Here is a 19,181-nt window from a genome sequence, read left to right on the forward strand (position 1 = left end):
ATTCCTATAAAATTTTAGGTGGAATTAAAGAGCAGTGCACTTGTTGCATTTAACAAAAATGTTCTTCATCATGACAAGTTAAATTGTTGAAGTGAATGGCAATTTATTACAGTGTATAATGAGCTCAAAGTATGAAGACACTGGCTGCTGACCAATTTCTATTTGCTTTCTGTACACCCACTATAATCCATTTGCTTACTGTAGACCCAATATAATCCATTTGCTTACTGTAGATCCAATATAATCCATTTGCTTACTGTAGATCCAATACATCCATTTGCTTACTGTAGACCCAATATAATCCATTTGCTTACTGTAGACCCAATATAATCCATTTGCTTACTGTAGACCCAGTATAATATATTTGCTTACCATAGACCCAATGTAATCTATTTTCTTACTGTAGACCCAATATAATCCATTTGCTTACTGCATACCCAATATAATCCATCTGCTTACTGTTGACCCAATATAATCTATTTGCTTACTGTAGACCCAGTATAATCCATTTGCTTACTGTAGACCCAATATAATCCATTTACGTACTGTAAACCCAATATAATCCATTTGCTTACTGTAGACTAGGCATGGGCAACTTCCTCTAGGGCATGGGCCAGATAAGTGATTTTAAAGGCACACAGTATGATATAAATTGATTTATTATATGCTCAAAGGATATAACAATAAAAAATGAGTATATAGTAAGTATAGGTTATCGCATTTGTATGTGAAAATATGACGAAGATTTTTGTGGGACTAATACTGCACTCCCAAAGGTTGTGCAGTATTACTCAGAAAAACTTGTTCATATTTTCCCATACAAATGCAGTAACCTATAAGGATAAAATCTGAGGACATAGGCCACATCTGGCCCATTAGCTAGATTTTGCCCAAGCCTTCGGTAGACCCAATATTGTCCAATTGCTTACTGTAGACCCAGTATAGTCACTTTTCTCTCTGTAGACCCAATAAACAATAATATAACATGATCCATGTCTTTAAAAGCACACACTTAATTTCTCTTCTTTATGTTGAATGATTCAAATGAGACGATTTTGCTTCTAGTATCATAACTCCAATTTTCTAAATCTGTATGAATATGAGATAACTGTGTCATTTTACATATTCCAAGTCAGTAATGTGTATGTATTCCAAGTCAGTTATGTGTATTTATTCCCAGTCAGTAATTGTTAAGTATTACAAGTTAGTAATGTGTATGCATTCCAAGTCAGTAATGTGTATGTATTCCAAGTTAGTAATGTGTATGCATTTCAAGTCAGTAATGTGTATCTATTCCAAGTCAATAATGTGTATGTATTCCAAGTCAGTAATATGTATGTATTCCAAGTCAGTTATGTGTATTTATTCCCAGTCAGTAATTGTTAAGTATTACAAGTTAGTAATGTGTATGTATTCCAAGTCAATAATGTGTATGTATTCCAAGTTAGTAATGTGTATGCATTTCAAGTCAGTAATGTGTATCTATTCCAAGTCAATAATGTGTATGTATTCCAAGTCAGTAATATGTATGTATTCCAAATTAGTAATGTGTATGTATTCCAAGTCAATAATGTGTATGTATTCCAAGTCAGTAATATGTATGTATTCCAAATTAGTAATGTGTATGTATTCCAAGTCAATAATGTGTATGTATTCCAAGTCAATAATGTGTATGTATTCCAAGTCAGTAATATGTATGTATTCCAAATTAGTAATGTGTATGCAATCCAAGTCAATAATGTGTATCTATTCCAAGTCAATAATGTGTATGTATTCCAAGTCAATAATGTGTATGTATTCCAAGTCAGTAATATGTATGTATTCCAAATTAGTAATGTGTATGTATTCCAAGTCAATAATGTGTATGTATTCCAAGTAAGTAATGTGTATCTATTCCAAGTCAGTAATGTTTATGTTACAAGTCAGTAATGTGTACATATTGCAAGTCAGTAATGCATACATATTCAAATAGACTAACATATTTTGCAAGCAATGGGAATACTGTGTTTTAATATACTGATTCTATTAGAGATTGTTTGTTTGCAATAAATTGACATTCACTGTAATTATTTTCACATTAATCAGATTGATTTTAAAGTAAACTATTTCAATGTACAAAATATAATTTTGATGAATATAGTCAGATTATATAACCCCTCAATGCATAGGTGGTTTCAACCGATTCGATTTAATTTTCATGTACCTACCATTTGTGCAAAACAAAGTTCTAAAATAGCTAAGAGGAGGCATGTTGACTGGAATCTCATTCTATTTTTCTTCTGGTAATTCTAGTCAGTAAATACCTGGACCCTGTACTTCAGTTCTGAAAGTATAAGATTCAAAACAAGCAAATTATCATTAATAACAAAACCAGATCTTGAAAACAATTACACATAACTGCAGTCACTGTGAAATCAAAGACTTTTTTTTACATGGTTATAATTTTGTTTATGTAACCCTAACCTGATAATAAGTAAACACAATTGTTTGAAAAATTTATTGAACTTGTCCATGGGTCTAACATATGAGAAATACAATGAGACAGCTAACTGGACTGAAGAAATTCATTGAGCTTGTCCTGTGATCTATTTGATAAGAAATACAATAATATGTCTAATGGACTAAAGAAAGTTAACTTTGACCATGAGCTACCTCGTCTGATCTGGAAAGTGTTTGCTCTTTTACATTGTAAAACTATAATAAATTAACCAACATAATAACAGAACAATAAATAAATTATAGGAGACAGGACCATTAAACCATCTACTATCAAGTTTCAAAACTGAATTGTGTCTCTGTTCCTGTTCCTGCCCAATATGCTCCATCAGTGTTGGATTAAAACGTAAATTATTTTAACAAATTGTAGCATTCCAGTCATTTATATTTATAACAAGGAAGATTTCTTCTTTTGATCACAGTGAGCATGAGTTTTTAATGTTTATTTCGTTAAGGTATTTCCTTACCCCAAGTACAAGCCATCCACAAAGATTTTGATAACTGTATAGGGCAGACAAATCAAGCTATTATATAAAAATTAAAACTGGTTTGACATCAGATGGAAGATATCTTTTCATAATGCACTCACTCTTTTTAATGGCAAGCTAATGGCAATGATGAGAAGGCAACTTCACAAGCATTCTGATTTTTATCATGGAGAACAAAGACAGCATACACAAGTGATCTTTTTTATAAAGTAAAAAATAATAACAAGCAAAGTCCAAGAGTTGATGTACCTCACATGTTCTTTTCAGAGGCAGGTGAGTGCTGTTTTTTAAAGGAAAGAACTAGAGGACAATTCTGAAGACACTAATAACAACATAGAACAATACAAATGGAACACTACTGACAACACAAAACAATAATTGAACATTACTGACATTGGAGAACACTGACAGTAGAACACTATTGACAACACATAAGACTAACAATAGAACACTACTGATAGTACACAACACTGACAATGGAACACTATTGGCAACACAGAACACTGACATTAGAACAGTACTGGTAAAATAGAACACTGAAAATGGAACACTACTGGCAACAGAGAACACTTACAGTAGAGCACTAGTCAAAATAAAGCTGTATACAAAATGTGGGTTCAACATTTAGTTGCCATAACTGAAATAAACTATGATATATGAAACTGATAATCAAATTCTACTGAAGTGATATCAATATAAACTATAGAGCTGCATATAACAATCTTTTTGCAATCAAGCAATAATAATGGTGTGGAAACAAAAGTAGATAGATCCAACAACCATGGACCACAGCTCCACTAAATAATGCAGATTGAATGCTAAAAAATCAGACTTAAGTAGAGATGTCATCAACAAGGTATTATTGTGTAGAAAGAATAGTTGATGGTTGTAAGTCTGACAATATGAGGCTGTAGTTACCACTGCTTCATCATGTTGCATGCAGAACATAAAACTAAGCAACACTGAAAATGAAACTCAGCTGAAATCTCATAAATATCAAGCTGCCAACTAAATTTGTTTGAAATCAAGTAAAACATCTTCATGTGCACAAATGAAAGTGGCTGGGTTTGATAACTTTCTCAGTAGAGGTCTGATTAAATTATTAAACTTTATACCAACTTTGGTTGAAATCCAATTAAAATGAGTTGACTTCCTGTGTAAAAATTAAAGTAACTGGATTTGACAACTTAGCGGAGGTCTCATTAAATTTTCAAACTACATACCAAATTTGGTTGAAATCCAATTAAAATGAATTGACTTCTATAAATCAATAAATAATTATATACAATGCTGATATCCAACCTCTGCCATTATGATGTAGAAAACAACTCAGTCAAGGTATGAAAAATATCAGGCTGCCTATACAATTTGGTTAAAATCTGATTATAATTAATGGGGTTTATTTTCAGAAACAAAAGTGGACAAGTCTGACAATCAAGAGCAATATGTTTGCTAAAAGCTGAAGGCTTCTGACAATCAAATTCAACCAAGCCTGTCTCATCAGAATCAAAGCTGTACACAAAATTTAGTTGGTATCTAATAATAATTAGGGAATTATTCTGTAGAAATGAAAGTGGGTTGTTCTGACAACCCGGGGCAATAACTATGTTGAAAGAATATCTGGAATGTTGACAACTGAACTCACCAAGCAGTCATCAGTTTCTAGCTGCATACCAAATCTGGTTGAAATCCAATAACAGATAAGGTCATTTATTTTGCAGAATTGAAAGTGGATGAACAGAAGAAAAGACTTTAAAATGCCAAATTTAAAGTTCTCCTGTTTTTTATTGTTTTAAAGCAATGCTCAATTAACAGTTTAGCAGATGTAATAAGTGAGAAAGACTCAAAAGATACATAATTCAGGTACATAAGTAGAAATGCTTCAGTATGACAAAGATGCACTTCATCTTCCTGTCTTCATGCATGATTTCTACTAACAGCCTCTATAAACAGCATAGAACACACACACACCTTTTTAGAACATTTTGAAGAAGAAGAAAAAAATGCAAGAAACACCAGGCAAATGCAACAAGAAACCAGTGATGTGAAGCAACCAGGACCGTTCCTGAGCTCTCCTTCACACTAATGACAGCCAACCATTCAACTGTAAGGGACCTTTATGGACCCACAGATTGAGGCCAAACTATCTGGGTTTCTTGAACCCATAAAAGCTTGGGGGAGGTGGCACCATTCCCTTCCCCAGGAACAACTAGCAGGCTGCGGTGCGGTCAGAAAAAAGTGGTACATGCACAATTGTGCGCACGCCACTATTATTAAACTCAACAACAACAATCTTCCTGTGTTGATGCAATTAAAAGCAAAGTTCTAAATCAGCCATTTTAGTAAGAAATGGTGAAAATTGAATTTGATCTGGTACATGTATTTTAAAAATGTAAAATCTTATATAAAATATGATTTTTATCCATGAAATCTTTAAAAAATGACAAAATTTCCATAGGTAAAACTGATATGACTGTGGCATGAAAATGCAAAATACTATATTAATAGATTATTCAAATTTGACAAATATATTTTAAGATCAGATTTTAGGAAAGATCTCAAAGAATCAGAACAAAACAACATAAAAATAAATTTATGTTTTATTAACTCTTGCATATAGATTATACTTTTCAAGAGAGAACCACATGTACTTACCAACAATAATATATAATTGTAATGATCCTGCTAACTGCTTAAATGCTTTTAAAATTAGTGTCTTTGCTTTTTACAAAAATTAAAAATAATGCATACAATAAATGGACTGCTAAAAGAGATGATCCTTATAACAAAATTTCAGTTGTATTGGTAGTGCACAGATATAAAGTGAAGAAATTGACAATTAACAAATATTCCAAGTACAGTATTGCAAAGTCTTGATTGCAAAAAACAAAGCTCTTAAACTGCAAGGCACTGATTAGAAAGTACAACAGAAAACTTAAATAGGTTGATAAGCATGAAATTAGCATCACATAGAGGAACCCCATGCTTTAGGAACCAGGTCATAACCCAGAATTTGTATTGCTCTTGGTGATGGCTGCAAGTGTAAAAACTGTCAAATGTTTTAAAATGTCAGTAGGAGATAAAAAAAGTATATTTTATGTTTGACCCTAATCCAGTGACATTTAAGTAGTAAACCAAAATGTCTCCTCCCCAGTCAAAAATGGTTATCAAGTTTAATAAATTTCCTTCTATCAGGTGAGGAGGGAAAAGAATGAAAGATCGATGGACAGAGGGTTAACGTAGTAGCCACCACAATACAGCATGAGGTTAACAAGTTCAACAGATACAAAATGATCCCAGATATGTTCCATCTACTTTCACAAGAAAGACAAAAATCATGAAATCTGTAAAAAAAAGTAATTTCCAATACAAGACAAAAGTAAATTGATAGCAAATATCAGTTTTTTTCCATATGCTATAATTATTTATTGCAGTACATGTAAACTAAACTGGGTGTTTCCAAATCATTGGTTCCAGGCTGGGTGTTATCTTTATAGATACAAAACCTTGGGCGTTTTCCTCTCAAAACACTCAATGGGTTGCCTTTGAAATATACAGTTACAGGTAGTTGATTATTGGAAATTTATATCATTTGATATACAATTTAAGCTATTTATGTCTGTTATCACCACAACCCAATACAGACTTCTTTCATCAATTCTTGCCTGTATTGACAAATAGAAGTAATATTGTCACTCTCCAGTAGTTAAGCAATTATATTCTAAGCAGTGACCGCAAAATGAAATTCCCACCAAGCTACACTGAACTCGGTCATCTAATCACTCTTGGCCTGACCTTTCAGACGTTTCGTGTAAGATTTTCTTTATGGAGGCTAAAAATCAAATTAATGTGTGGGTGTTAAGTATCCTGCTTATGTTTAATCTTGTTCCTCAACTGCCAAAAGCGTACTATGGGCAAGGATGGGCTATAATACCCTGTAACATGTTCAGTTAAATATTGGGACTATCTAGAAAAATGAAAACAATTCTCTAAGAAATTGTTTCTTCAAAATGAAAATCATATGAACATGTGGTCAATTTAATTAAATTTGGATATGTTAATTTACATGTAAAGACATTGTTGACTTTGTAATTAACCACTGTTTTACATCTAGTTCCTTATCAACCTGTCAGATTACACATCTTTTCAAGAATGATTGAATGACAATGAATAGAAATGGCATGACAATAAATAGAAATGACATGACAATAAATAGAAATGGCATGACAAAAAATAGAAATGGTATGACAATGTTCTGAGCAATGTGAATATTAAAAGTTTTACATTATCATTACCTTGTGAATGGGAGATTTTGAATCACAGGTGTTTTAGCAGGTTTCAGGTTGTTCCCTTGTAGATTAATTCAGTGTTGCACAATTTAGATTTTGCTTGTTAATTTCTTTTACAAAATGATGCCAACCCACTAGGTAAACAAAGAAATATTTGTACACATATTTTCTGTTCTAATGTTCACAAAGAATATTCTTTTAAAAATTATTCATTTCAGATCTTGTTGACACATCTGAGAAGAATATATTCCATTGTCAGTGGACACTGGCAGGTTATGTACTCTTGCCAACATTGGCTTGTACACTCTATATCAATGCATCAGCAACTTCAGTCAAAAAAAATTATTAAAAGTTGGGATATATAGGAACCTACATAATCCACCATCTTTAAAGGATTTTTATCAAATATGGTGAATGTTATGGATTAAAGATGCACATATTGATAAATAATTTTGCTCATATAGTATTTTTAAAGAGTTATTGCCCACTTTTGTCTTACAAATGAATGCACTATACAAAATAATCCTGTTAATTAAACTATTCTCACTCTCTGTAATTGATCACAATAAACTTTGTAAATGTCATGGTCATCAACTTCATATGTGTATATTGACATATCACTTAGTGCCCACAAATTTGGTTAAAACTACAACCCTTTTTGGTTTGCAGATTAATTCAGTGTAGGACAGAATTATCTAAATGCAATTAGTCTCTCAGATATAAATGGATTACCATGAAAATTGGGAAAAACTAAGGCCATTATTTAAAAATGCTCATATCAGCAAACCACTTTGGTCCAATAATTGTTAGCAGAGTTATTGCCCTTTTTGATTTGGAATCCAGAGGCAGTGTATCACAGAATTTTGTGAACGCAACTATTCTCAGTTTTCATCTAGGACAGAAAATTTAAAACTTCCCCAACTTTTTTTGAACCTCAACGAATCCTATTAATCTTCAGTATCATCAAGCATGGGGTTATTATCAAGTGTGGACTCTTTTATCAAGCAAGGGCCTATCATCAAGCCTGGCTCTATCATCAAGCATGGACTTATCATTAAGCATGGGGTTATTGTCAAGCATGGGCTCTATCATCAAGCATGGGCTCTATCATCATGTATGGTTCTATCATCAAGCATGGGCTTATCATCAAGCATGGGCCTATCATCAAGTATGGCTCTATCATCGAGCATGGGCTTATCATCATGCAGGGGCTCTATCTTCAAACATGGGCTCTATTATTAAGCATGTGGTTATTATCCAGCATGGCTGTATCATCAAGCATGGACTTATCTTCAGACATGTATGGTAATAAAATTATTTCATATATCATAGTTAATTTCATATACTTTTAATGATGAATAGATCATAATTTTGCAAAAGTCAATCTACCCCAGTAAATCTCAGCATGACTTTATGCACATTTTTAATTTTCTCCAATGCATACAGGCTATGGGTAAAGATACTGTACACAACTGGAAATAAGTATCAATCAATGTCCAGTGCATACAGGCTATGGGAAAAGATACTGTATACAGATGGGAAAAAAAAAATCAAACAGTATCCATTGTATACAGGGGATGGGTAAAATGCTATAAACAGCTGGGAACAAAAATCAAGTTTCTTTTTGATGCTCCAATGACTATTGAACATAACTTCTAAAAGAATAAGACTTGAGGCAAAAATGCTGGACATTTTTTCCCTAGCAAACATCCTATAACTTAAATCATTATAAAAGAAAAGTATAAATCTCAAATGAGAAATCCATACAATAAACTGATGTATCTCCAATCTATCGGAAGAAGTTCCTCCTTACTGACAAAGAACTACCATATATAGTTTGTCAAGTCTGCCCACACACAACATTGATCCTGATCAACTATAACATAATGCATCTGCAGATCAGGGTATATGCTGCTTGTTCTACTGATTACTACAAACAAGCTGCATAGACCCAGATCTGCTGGAGAATTATGCGAATGCAGATCTAGGTCTGTGCACTATAGAGTTGGTCTCATCTTATAAGTAAGTATATTACAGTAAATGCATGTTCCTAGCCCATTACCATACCAAGCCAGCAAAATACAACAAAGACATCAGAAACCCAATTTTAGCATGCTTTGTCACATCATACAAGATGTTGACCTTGATCTGCATGTCAAACTCATCCCAGAACTTTGACCTCAGGGCACTTATTTCTTTATTAAAGACAAGTACATAGTGAAACAATATTCGAAATCCAAAGATGGTGGGAAAGAATTGCATTGAAATAAAAGGAAGCAGAAAACTTTTAATGTTGAAGGTAATCAAAGATATGGACAGATGTAGAATCAAATGACAAAGACACAGATGTCAAAATGATCACTCTGCTAACTTCCATCAAAACAGGCTTGGCACTATGCAGGAGTAGTGGAAATATAGAAAAAGTACTAAATAGGAACATTTATATGCAGTCATTTAATTTAAATCTGTATTCCACCCACAAACCAGTTTTCAACTAATAGAGAGCAATCTGTTTTGGAGCTGCCAACAAGGGAAGGGATCACTACATTGATTTAGCCAATCAACTGTTATTTCTGTCTATGGTAGTAGGTAGGAAACTCATTAATACTGTTTTGCTGAATTTTTCTAGAGATCTGCTGATCAGTGAATGATGTCACTTGCATTCAATAAAAAACAGCAATAAAGCCTAAACAGAAAATAGAATCTTTATTGAGTTAGACCTCTTGGTTTTTAAACTTCCTCTAAGACAGGCTTGGCACTATGCAGGAGTATTGGAGATATAGAAAAAAGTCATAAATAGGAACATTTATATACAGTCATGTGTAGTAGGTAAGAAAATCATTAATATTGTTTTACTGAATTTTTTAAAAAGATCTGTTGATCAGTGAATAATGTTACTTGCATTCATTAAAAACCAGCAATAAATCCTAAACAGAGAATAAAATGTTTATTGACATAGGACTCTTGGCTTATTGCATATGTGGACAATCAAACAGGTGTACTTGAAAAAGTTCTAGAAAGTTCACTTGCACTTAAATTTACAGTCATGTCATTCAAGATAATGCAAACATAGTCTATGGTGATTTTTTTTTATACCCTGTCCAAATTAGCACCTAGACTATGGTGACTATTTATACTCTATCCAAATTAGCACCTTGACCAGTGCTGTCCAACCTGGGTTTTAAATGGCCTGCAAGAGCTCGAGCAGCTATATAGTCGTTGCTTTTCAGTTTTCTGCTGTGGCCCTCGGCTTCAAGAAAAACATTTTTCAGTGGCCCATGGTGTCAAAAAGGTTGGACAGCACTGACCTAGACTATGGTGATTTTTGATACACTCTCCAAATTAGCACCTATACTATGGTGATTTTTTTATACCCTGTCCAAATTAGCACCTAGACTATGGTGATTTTGTATACTCTGTCCAAATTAGCACCTATACTATGGTGATTTTTTTATACCCTGTCCAAATTAGCACCTAGACTATGGTGATTTTATATACTCTGTCCAAATTAGCACCTAGACTATGGTGATTTTGTTATACCCTGTCCAAATTAGCACCTAGACTATGGTGATTTTATATACTCTGTCCAAATTAGCACCTATACTATGGTGATTTTGTTATACCCTGTCCAAATTAGCACCTAGACTATGGTGATTTTATATACCCTGTCCAAATTAGCACCTAGACTATGGTGATTTTATATACTCTGTCCAAATTAGCACCTAGACTATGGTGATTTTGTTATACCCTGTCCAAATTAGCACCTAGACTATGGTGATTTTTTTATACCCTGTCCAAATTAGCACCTAGACTATGGTGATTTTATATACTCTGTCCAAATTAGCACCTAGACTATGGTGATTTTGTTATACCCTGTCCAAATTAGCACCTAGACTATGGTGATTTTATATACTCTGTCCAAATTAGCACCTATACTATGGTGATTTTGTTATACCCTGTCCAAATTAGTTCTGCTTGTTTAGTGTATGATATCCTTTATAAAAGAATAAAAAGGCATTGATTACACTAAAATAGGTTTTTAAAACAATTAAACTCACTTTACCAATATTATAAACAATCCCACTGTTTAGATGGTTGTAATTCGGTTTTTGGTTTTTGATTGGGTCTAATGCTTTTGGGGTTGAATAAGTTTTAGGTCAGGTTCAAATGTCTGGTTGTGACACTGGATGGTTAGAACATGTGTACTAAACTTGGCTCTTCCAAATCTCAGTTAAATTATTGGTAATAACTGTATGTGTGGTATGTGCCACTGACCTTAATCATAGTGAATTTACAGGTAGATGATGGATATCATAATGGAAATCAAGTTAGCTTATTTATATGTTATCATGTCATCCATTGGAGCATGTATGGGAAATCTGTAGATTGTTCTTTTTTCTAGACTCTGTTGTACATTTCTGCACAATAATTTTTAATTTTCTCCATTTTGGAAGCAAGAAAAGTTGCATTCACAAAATCACAAGCTTCTATCTTATATCACACTCAGCAGGAGAAGAAAGGGCAATAACTCTAACAAAATTGTGAGACCGAAATCATCAGCTCTATATTTTGAGGCAGGGGTAAAATTAAATCTCCTTATCATGTAATCAAGTTTCACTGACCACATTTCTTGTTAAGGCTATTCTTGTGCTACAGTGGTGGATGAGATTTTCACCTGGAAACTAGTAAAACACAATTAATTATTTTATAAATTGTTTTTATTTCTAGCTTCTGTTTTTCTCATATAATTTTGCACATCTCTGGAGTAACCCACACCAGATTTCCAGTTCCAGGTTTCTTCACTGCTCTAGATTTAATAAAGGACCCCACCACCACGTTAGATTTTTGTGTCCAAAGTTACATTCAACTGAATGTCAATAACAATCGTCGGACAACTTCCTGACATAGTGACATCTAAGGAAAGGAAGGAAAAAAGAAAGTACCATGGCATCACTGCATTTATTAACTTAATTATACCCAATGCAGTGAGAAATCAATTTTCTCTTCCTGGTCCAGGTAAACTTTATGAATACACTCTGATTTGCAAATGTAATGTGTCTAGGCATGCTATTCAGAACAGACTTATTACCATCATAACATTTCAATCACACTGTTAATCTACTGATGTACTAGTCATACAATGTAAGACATCAGCCCAGGTAATATATGATTGCAACAGGTGAGGGGGACTATCTTTGGAAAAATCTTACAAAATATTGTACAAATACTGTTATATAAATCAGCAATCAATGTTTAAAAGCCATGAACCCATGAATTAACTCCAACTTTCCTAAAACCAGCATAGACCTAGATGACATAAAACAACACACCAAACAAAATCATTCTATCAGTATTATTGGATAATGTATTTAACGCTGAATTTTCATTTTCAAGCAATGATTTACAATGGCATGCACATCTACAGTACATGTCCAAATAAGAGGTCCTTCCTCCAAAAACCAAGTCTGCCATCTAAAGGGTATTTATTTAAAATGATGCATGACCCTGTTTAAAGATTTTGTCTTAATTACCCTTTTCTTGTTTTTATACCATGTTAGGAGTTTTTATCTCATCTCAGTTTATCTTAAAGGAGTGTATGTTTTACATGGAAGTATTTATCTTCCTAGAGAGTTTAGTAATTGTTATTGTCTTCACTGCATAACATTTAGTGGTCATGAATGTGCTGATATGCCATTAAATCCTATACATGCATAATTGACAGTTACTGACAGACCTATGGAGATGACATTTTCATGAATTATTGTCCATTTGTGAATCGACATCACAAATCTTTCACTTAAAATTTACATAATCTACAAAAATGTGGAGATGTACAACAATGCATTACGCTTATAAATTGATTAATGCATACAAATAATTTGAACAAAAGAGAGACTAATGACATGCTTGGGTAATTAAATCATCACGCTTTTGAGCATGGTTAGATTGTCTGCTTGCTTTTCTTCACTGGTAGCCAGTCTGAGTAAAGCAGATTTAGTATATATGATTGATACATTGAATGCATTAGTACTTAGTTGTATATTTTTTTGAAGCTGATCTTATATGGTACATGCAGGTCACATTACTGATTAGGACTAGTATATCATTCAGGTAAAAATGTTTTAGGTGACAAGGGCGTTAGAAACCAAAATATATTTATGACATCAGCCATCTCATCCAAGTAATTTATTCATCTACATATTACCTGTTATTGACTACAGCTGCACAGTGTGGGGTTGATGCACACAAACCAATGTTCCTCATGTAATCAAAATTCAAAAGCATGCAGCTAGAATTATTCTAGATGTCAATCCAATTACACCACCTGCTGACGTGTTTATGACGCTTTACTTTACACTGGTTTTCTTTTGATAAAGAATTTATTTGTCAGATATTTCTTCAGTTTTTGTAGAAATGTCATTTTTGGAATCTGTAACAGGACTATAATTTTATCATCAACATAATACTCCTGGGATGATATGACATTATACAGGACTTTAATTTTATTATCAAGATAATACTCCTGGGATGCTATAACATTAGACAGGACTTTAATTTTATCATCAACATAATACTCCTGGGATGCTATGACATTATACAGGACTTTAATGTTATCATCAACATAATACTCCTGGGATGCTATGACATTAGACAGGACTTTAATTTTATTATCAAGATAATACTTCTGGGATGCAGTAACATTAGACAGGACTTTAATTTTATCATCAACATAATACTCCTGGGATGATATGACATTAGACAGGACTATAATTTTATCATCAGTCATATCACTACAATGTCTGCAGTGTGACAGTTTATATTGATGTCTAGCACTGGGACATCATGTCGCAGACATGTAGCATGAAGTCGACATCATGTGGCAGACATGTAGCATGATGTCCCACCCAGTCACATTATCCTGACACCAGGCCGACCAGTCCTAATACTAACTTCTTAATGCTGAGCGCCAAGCGAGGTAGCTGTTAGCACCATTTTTTGTTAGCACCATTTTTTAAGTCTTTGGTATGACTCGACCGGGGATTGAACCCACAACCTCTCGCATCCGAGGCGGACGCTCTAATCACTAGGCCACCGGAGCGGTACGGTCATCTGTTTGTAAGAATGTACATATTTCTTATGTTTCAAAATTTGTTTCTTACAAATTTTGGAAATGATGGGTAATATTTCTTGAAGATATTGGAAATGTTGCAAATAATTGAATGGATATGTAATTTTTTGGAGAATTTTTCTAATTGCCGTTATGCAATGGTTTCATTACTGCCCTCTTTAAGGCATACATAAATTTATTATATTTGACAGTTTTTAATAAAATAATTTAAAGCTCATTTGGTCAACTGACCAGCCTTCTATGTCTTTGTACCTATAAAATTACATGTATATTTTAGAAACAATAAATATATTACTTGTTCTAATGGGAGTTATAAAATAGTTTTGTACCTGTTTGTAATTGCCATAATGTAATCAAGGTACTACCAGTCATTAAAATTCATTACAGTGAATAGTTTTGCTGTGGTCTTGCGAAGTCATGGGCCAAAATACATGGTGTAATTATTACAGTCTATGATTTTGTTGTGCTCTTTTGAAGTCATGGTCCAAAATACATGGTGTAATGATTACAGTGATATGATGACGGATTTTCTCAAAATAAAGAACAGTCCTATGCTAAAGACAGGAATAGGAAACTGCCACAATTATTCCTGACATGTCACTGATAAATTCAAACAGTTTGAACAGGGACGTTATTAAGGTCAAAGGTAAAAAGTATTTGCTAATTCGCCTAATGCTAGTATTATGGACATATGTAAATCTGCATTGTCATTGGTTTTTCCTTAAGCTCATCAAAACAGAATTAAGAAGAAACAATTTTGCAATATTTTCTTTCATTTAATATAACAGTTTTAAATTTAAGTTGATTTGTATTCTACATTTTAAGACTTTTAATTTCCCAAAAGTAAGGACATTTCACACACACAATACTGCCACAGGGCAATAAGGCCTTCAGAAACGTGGTCCTCCAGAATTTCAACATTGTTGATCTTCATTAAAAACAGTTGTGTATAATATATAATTGACAAATAAGGTCTTGTTTCTGCTAAAGCATCTTCATATTTTAGCGAGACTGTGGTGTTTGTTAACATTCAAATTTAAGATGCTGAAACTCATTAAAATGTAAGAAGAAAAAAAAACTTAAAGCACTATGGTCAAATTACGTTATATAACCCAAATTCCCGCACAAAGTCTATGGCTTTTTTGATAGTACTGGTACATCATCAAATACTTTATTTGTTCAGTCGATGTAAAAATACATCTGTTTCACAAGCTGGAAGTTTCCACGCTTAATAAGACTGTTTTCCACACTCAGTGGCATGCATTGGCTGAGGTTCCCCCATATTATGCAATGCACAGGAGATGAATATTATGAACAGAAAGCAATTTTTTCTTAGCATAATACTGAAAGTTCCATATAGCAAACCAAGAAAAAGAGAAGGACAGAGATGAGCAGCTTCCTTTTGTTTCCTCTTAGCTGTGATGTCTTGTTTATTCTACTGTTTCAGTCCATATACTTTTCCCTGGAAATCTGGTATGACTATGACCATACCAGCCTTGATTAGTCAGCAGCACAATTGAGATATATGTACTATTTTATATCAGTTTCACAGCTGTTTTAAAAGTCAGTTACTATGGAAACTGGAAATCAAAGGGGTTGTTTGTTAAGTGGGACGTTTTGCGTGGCTACATAAATGAATACAGATTCATCAAGTGGAAACTCTTCATCATGTTGGATCTCTTTGTGGCTACATACTGAGATTCATCAGAGGGAACTTATGTGTGAATATAAAGATTCATCGAGTGGAAACTCTTGTGTGGCTAAATACAGAGATTCATCAAGTGGAAACTCTTGTGTGGCTAAATATATTAAAGTGGAAACTCTTGTGTGGCTAAATACAGAGATTCATCAAGTGGAAACTATTGTGTGGCTAAATACAGAGATTCATCAGTTATACAGTTATGCCATTTTCATGGATCAATGCGGTTGTGAAGAAAACAAAAATAAATCTGGCAGAAATTTTCCTATCAACAGTATAAACATCTAGGTGTGCCGATGTATTTCTTTGCAGTTTGCATGTGGTGTAAATAAATCAAACTGAATAATTCATTTAATAATGTAATAATAGTCCAGTATATGAGGATTTTGTGAATTTTAAATACAGATTTTGCTGTCAGAAATGTAGCTTTACTGAAAATGTATCAATGAAGCTGATACAATAGACATTTTAAATGCCGACACTACCAGTTTTTATTCTTAAATCTATAAATACCATATGGACTCGCCTTTGAGTCCAACTGCAAACTGCACAGACCCCAGATCTAGCATATCATAATGCACTGGTAGATCTGCGTCTATGGAGTTTGGCAGGAGTAATCAGTTGAACAAAATAACATAGACTCTGATCTGCAGGCGCATCATGTTGTTTCAGTCTCAGTCAACTTATAAGCGATTATATAGGTACCAGATTGTTCTTACCATCAATAGTGTTGTTAAGATTTTTACAGGTGGTAAGACAGGCTGCAGATTTTCATGTATCAAGATTACACAGCTAGCACAAGAATAACAACAGACAGTGATTTTGATGAGCCACCATTATACAAAAGTTTGTTCATTCTAACATAACACACAATACACACATGCATGCACATACGTACGTACGTACGTACGTACGTACCTAACTACCCACCTACATACCTGCCTTCCTTCTGCCTGCCTGCCTGCCTGCATACATACATACATACATACATACATAACATACATACATACATACAACACGTTTGGTATCAATAAATTCACTGAAAAAAAGTACAGGACACATTGTATATTTTTATGTGCCGCATCACATGAAGTGGCATGGGTTACCCTACCCAATGATCCTGGTCCCACCCACTAAGAGTTTTCAATTGTTTATCTGAAACAGGATATTTGCAAAATTATGGGTAGGTTAACCCCTATGTAATTTAATCAAAATCTTAATTTTGTCATTTATGTTCGATTACCATTTATTCTTCCCAGTCCCATAACCCCTAACCCCCAACATCCTTTCGATCTTCAAAAGCCACTGGTCACCTCAATCTGTAACACGTGGGAGCAAATACGGCTCAATTATTTATGGATACAATAAGTACAACAAAATCAATAATAACAATGAGCGTAAACTTACCTGTACTCTACTTATCCTTCCTGTAGCTTATTACTGTAGTATTATGTTGTAATTGTAAGGTCCAGAATCTCTTGTCTAGGATGAATGGAATCAATACACTGGCTATCACTATGTCCTAGTATGCCCCTGAAGGAAATTCTGTTGATGTATCAGAAACAAACTAATACATCCCTTGAGAGATTTATAATACATGTAGATTGTTATCAAGGATGATTGCATTTTCAGGTCTCCACCCATCATGTGACTATCCAAGTTTTTAAATAGGCACTTAATATGAATGAAATTGGTTTACCTTCCCTAGTGACACAAACTAAATTGAAATGGTAATGAGTTATGTTATACGCCCATAGCATCAAAGGATGGGTTGAATTATTTAGCTACTTCATACGTACATGACCAGCCATTCAAGCGTCATCAATTATTGATAACATAACGCAAATGTGATGTATTCTACCAGCCAGAATGATCAATATATTTACCAACCTGAAAAAATATCTTAATTTCAAAGTGATGCATAGAGGAGCTATTTTAAACAATGCAAGTATGGAAATAATCTTGCATGTGGTTTCATGCATACCACTCTGTATCCTACTTGCAAAATTGTGATTATTGTAGATGGGTTGTTTTATAATAACAATTTTAACGCATCGCTTGTTTTACCAGGCAAAAAATGGGAAATAGGCGATTTTCACGTGGACACAATAAAGCAACTAACATGGGCTGGCCTGGATGGAGATTGAACACGAAACCTGTGCATTACGAGTCCAGTGCTCTACCATGGCTCCCAGAACAAACGTGATGACAGACTTAACAAAAGTTTTACTTTAAACACTGCCTGTCTCCCAGTCGTTGTCTTTAATTGACACAAAATTAGCAATTTCTCACTATCGTCTCCCAGCGGTTAAAATTAGTCTCCATCCCGTGGGAGACAGATCTTTAATTTTTAGGATCAATATAAATAATTTACATAGCTGTAGGAGGTAATATTGAATTCTTTCAGATGTTCAGGATTGGCAAATCGTTATGTTGCCTAATAAAATGGACAATGTTACATCAAAACAATAGTCAGAAAGACTTTACAATTCAGAGCAGAATCTTTATGTACTACCATTATAAATTTGTTGACGCTGAAAAAGACAAGACAAAATGCTTGCAGTCCAACGTGTCCTGTGATGGTATCACTGGACAACAAATTTTTACAAAAGTCATGTTACTGAAATAAAATTAGTCAATTCTTATCAATTTTTATGTGCTGAACACGAATATGACAGTCAAATTGCAAAATTGGCTCTAGTTTTTTTGTAATCTGCAAGAAATTAATGTTTACATAACGAAATGCATTCCAATAGTAAAAGGTCAACTGTAATAGCCTACCTATAAAAAATCAAGTCATTGACTACATCTTAGATTTCTTCGCCTGTCTCTTGTACAGCTGTTCGGGAGCATCTCTGAGGAGTGTCCAGCAGTAGTCAGCCAGCATTGTAGTGGACCATTTTCCCTGGTATCTTTGTTCCATTGTTGCGATATCTTGATGAAAACGTTCGCTGTGTTCATCACTAACAATACCACAGTTGCTAGGAAAGAAATCCAAATGGGAATGAAGGAAGTGAATCTTTAGAGACATATTGCAGCCAAGTTTCTTATACTTCATCAACATGTCTTCTACTAGTTCC

The 19,181-nt window shown here is 33.7% G+C and overlaps 1 protein-coding gene across 1 annotated transcript in view; it reads right to left on the bottom strand.

Annotated features, from left to right (window-relative positions):
- Positions 1-17,649, bottom strand: part of LOC149807174 (ferric reductase 1-like) — a 43,093-nt gene extending 25,444 nt beyond the window's left edge. The window contains exons 1-2 of the mRNA XM_089963085.1: positions 17,509-17,649; positions 2,208-2,323 (exon numbers count right to left, since the gene is read on the bottom strand). Coding sequence (XP_089819211.1) covers positions 2,208-2,267 — 60 coding nt within the window. The 5' untranslated portion in view covers positions 2,268-2,323; positions 17,509-17,649. The remainder of the gene's footprint in view (positions 1-2,207; positions 2,324-17,508) is intronic.
- Positions 17,650-19,181: the final 1,532 nt, after the last annotated feature.

The sequence above is a fragment of the Sinohyriopsis cumingii genome, chromosome 1 (genome assembly GCF_028554795.1).
Source record: "Sinohyriopsis cumingii isolate HCF-2022 chromosome 1, ASM2855479v2, whole genome shotgun sequence".
Classification (NCBI taxonomy): domain Eukaryota; kingdom Metazoa; phylum Mollusca; class Bivalvia; order Unionida; family Unionidae; genus Sinohyriopsis; species Sinohyriopsis cumingii.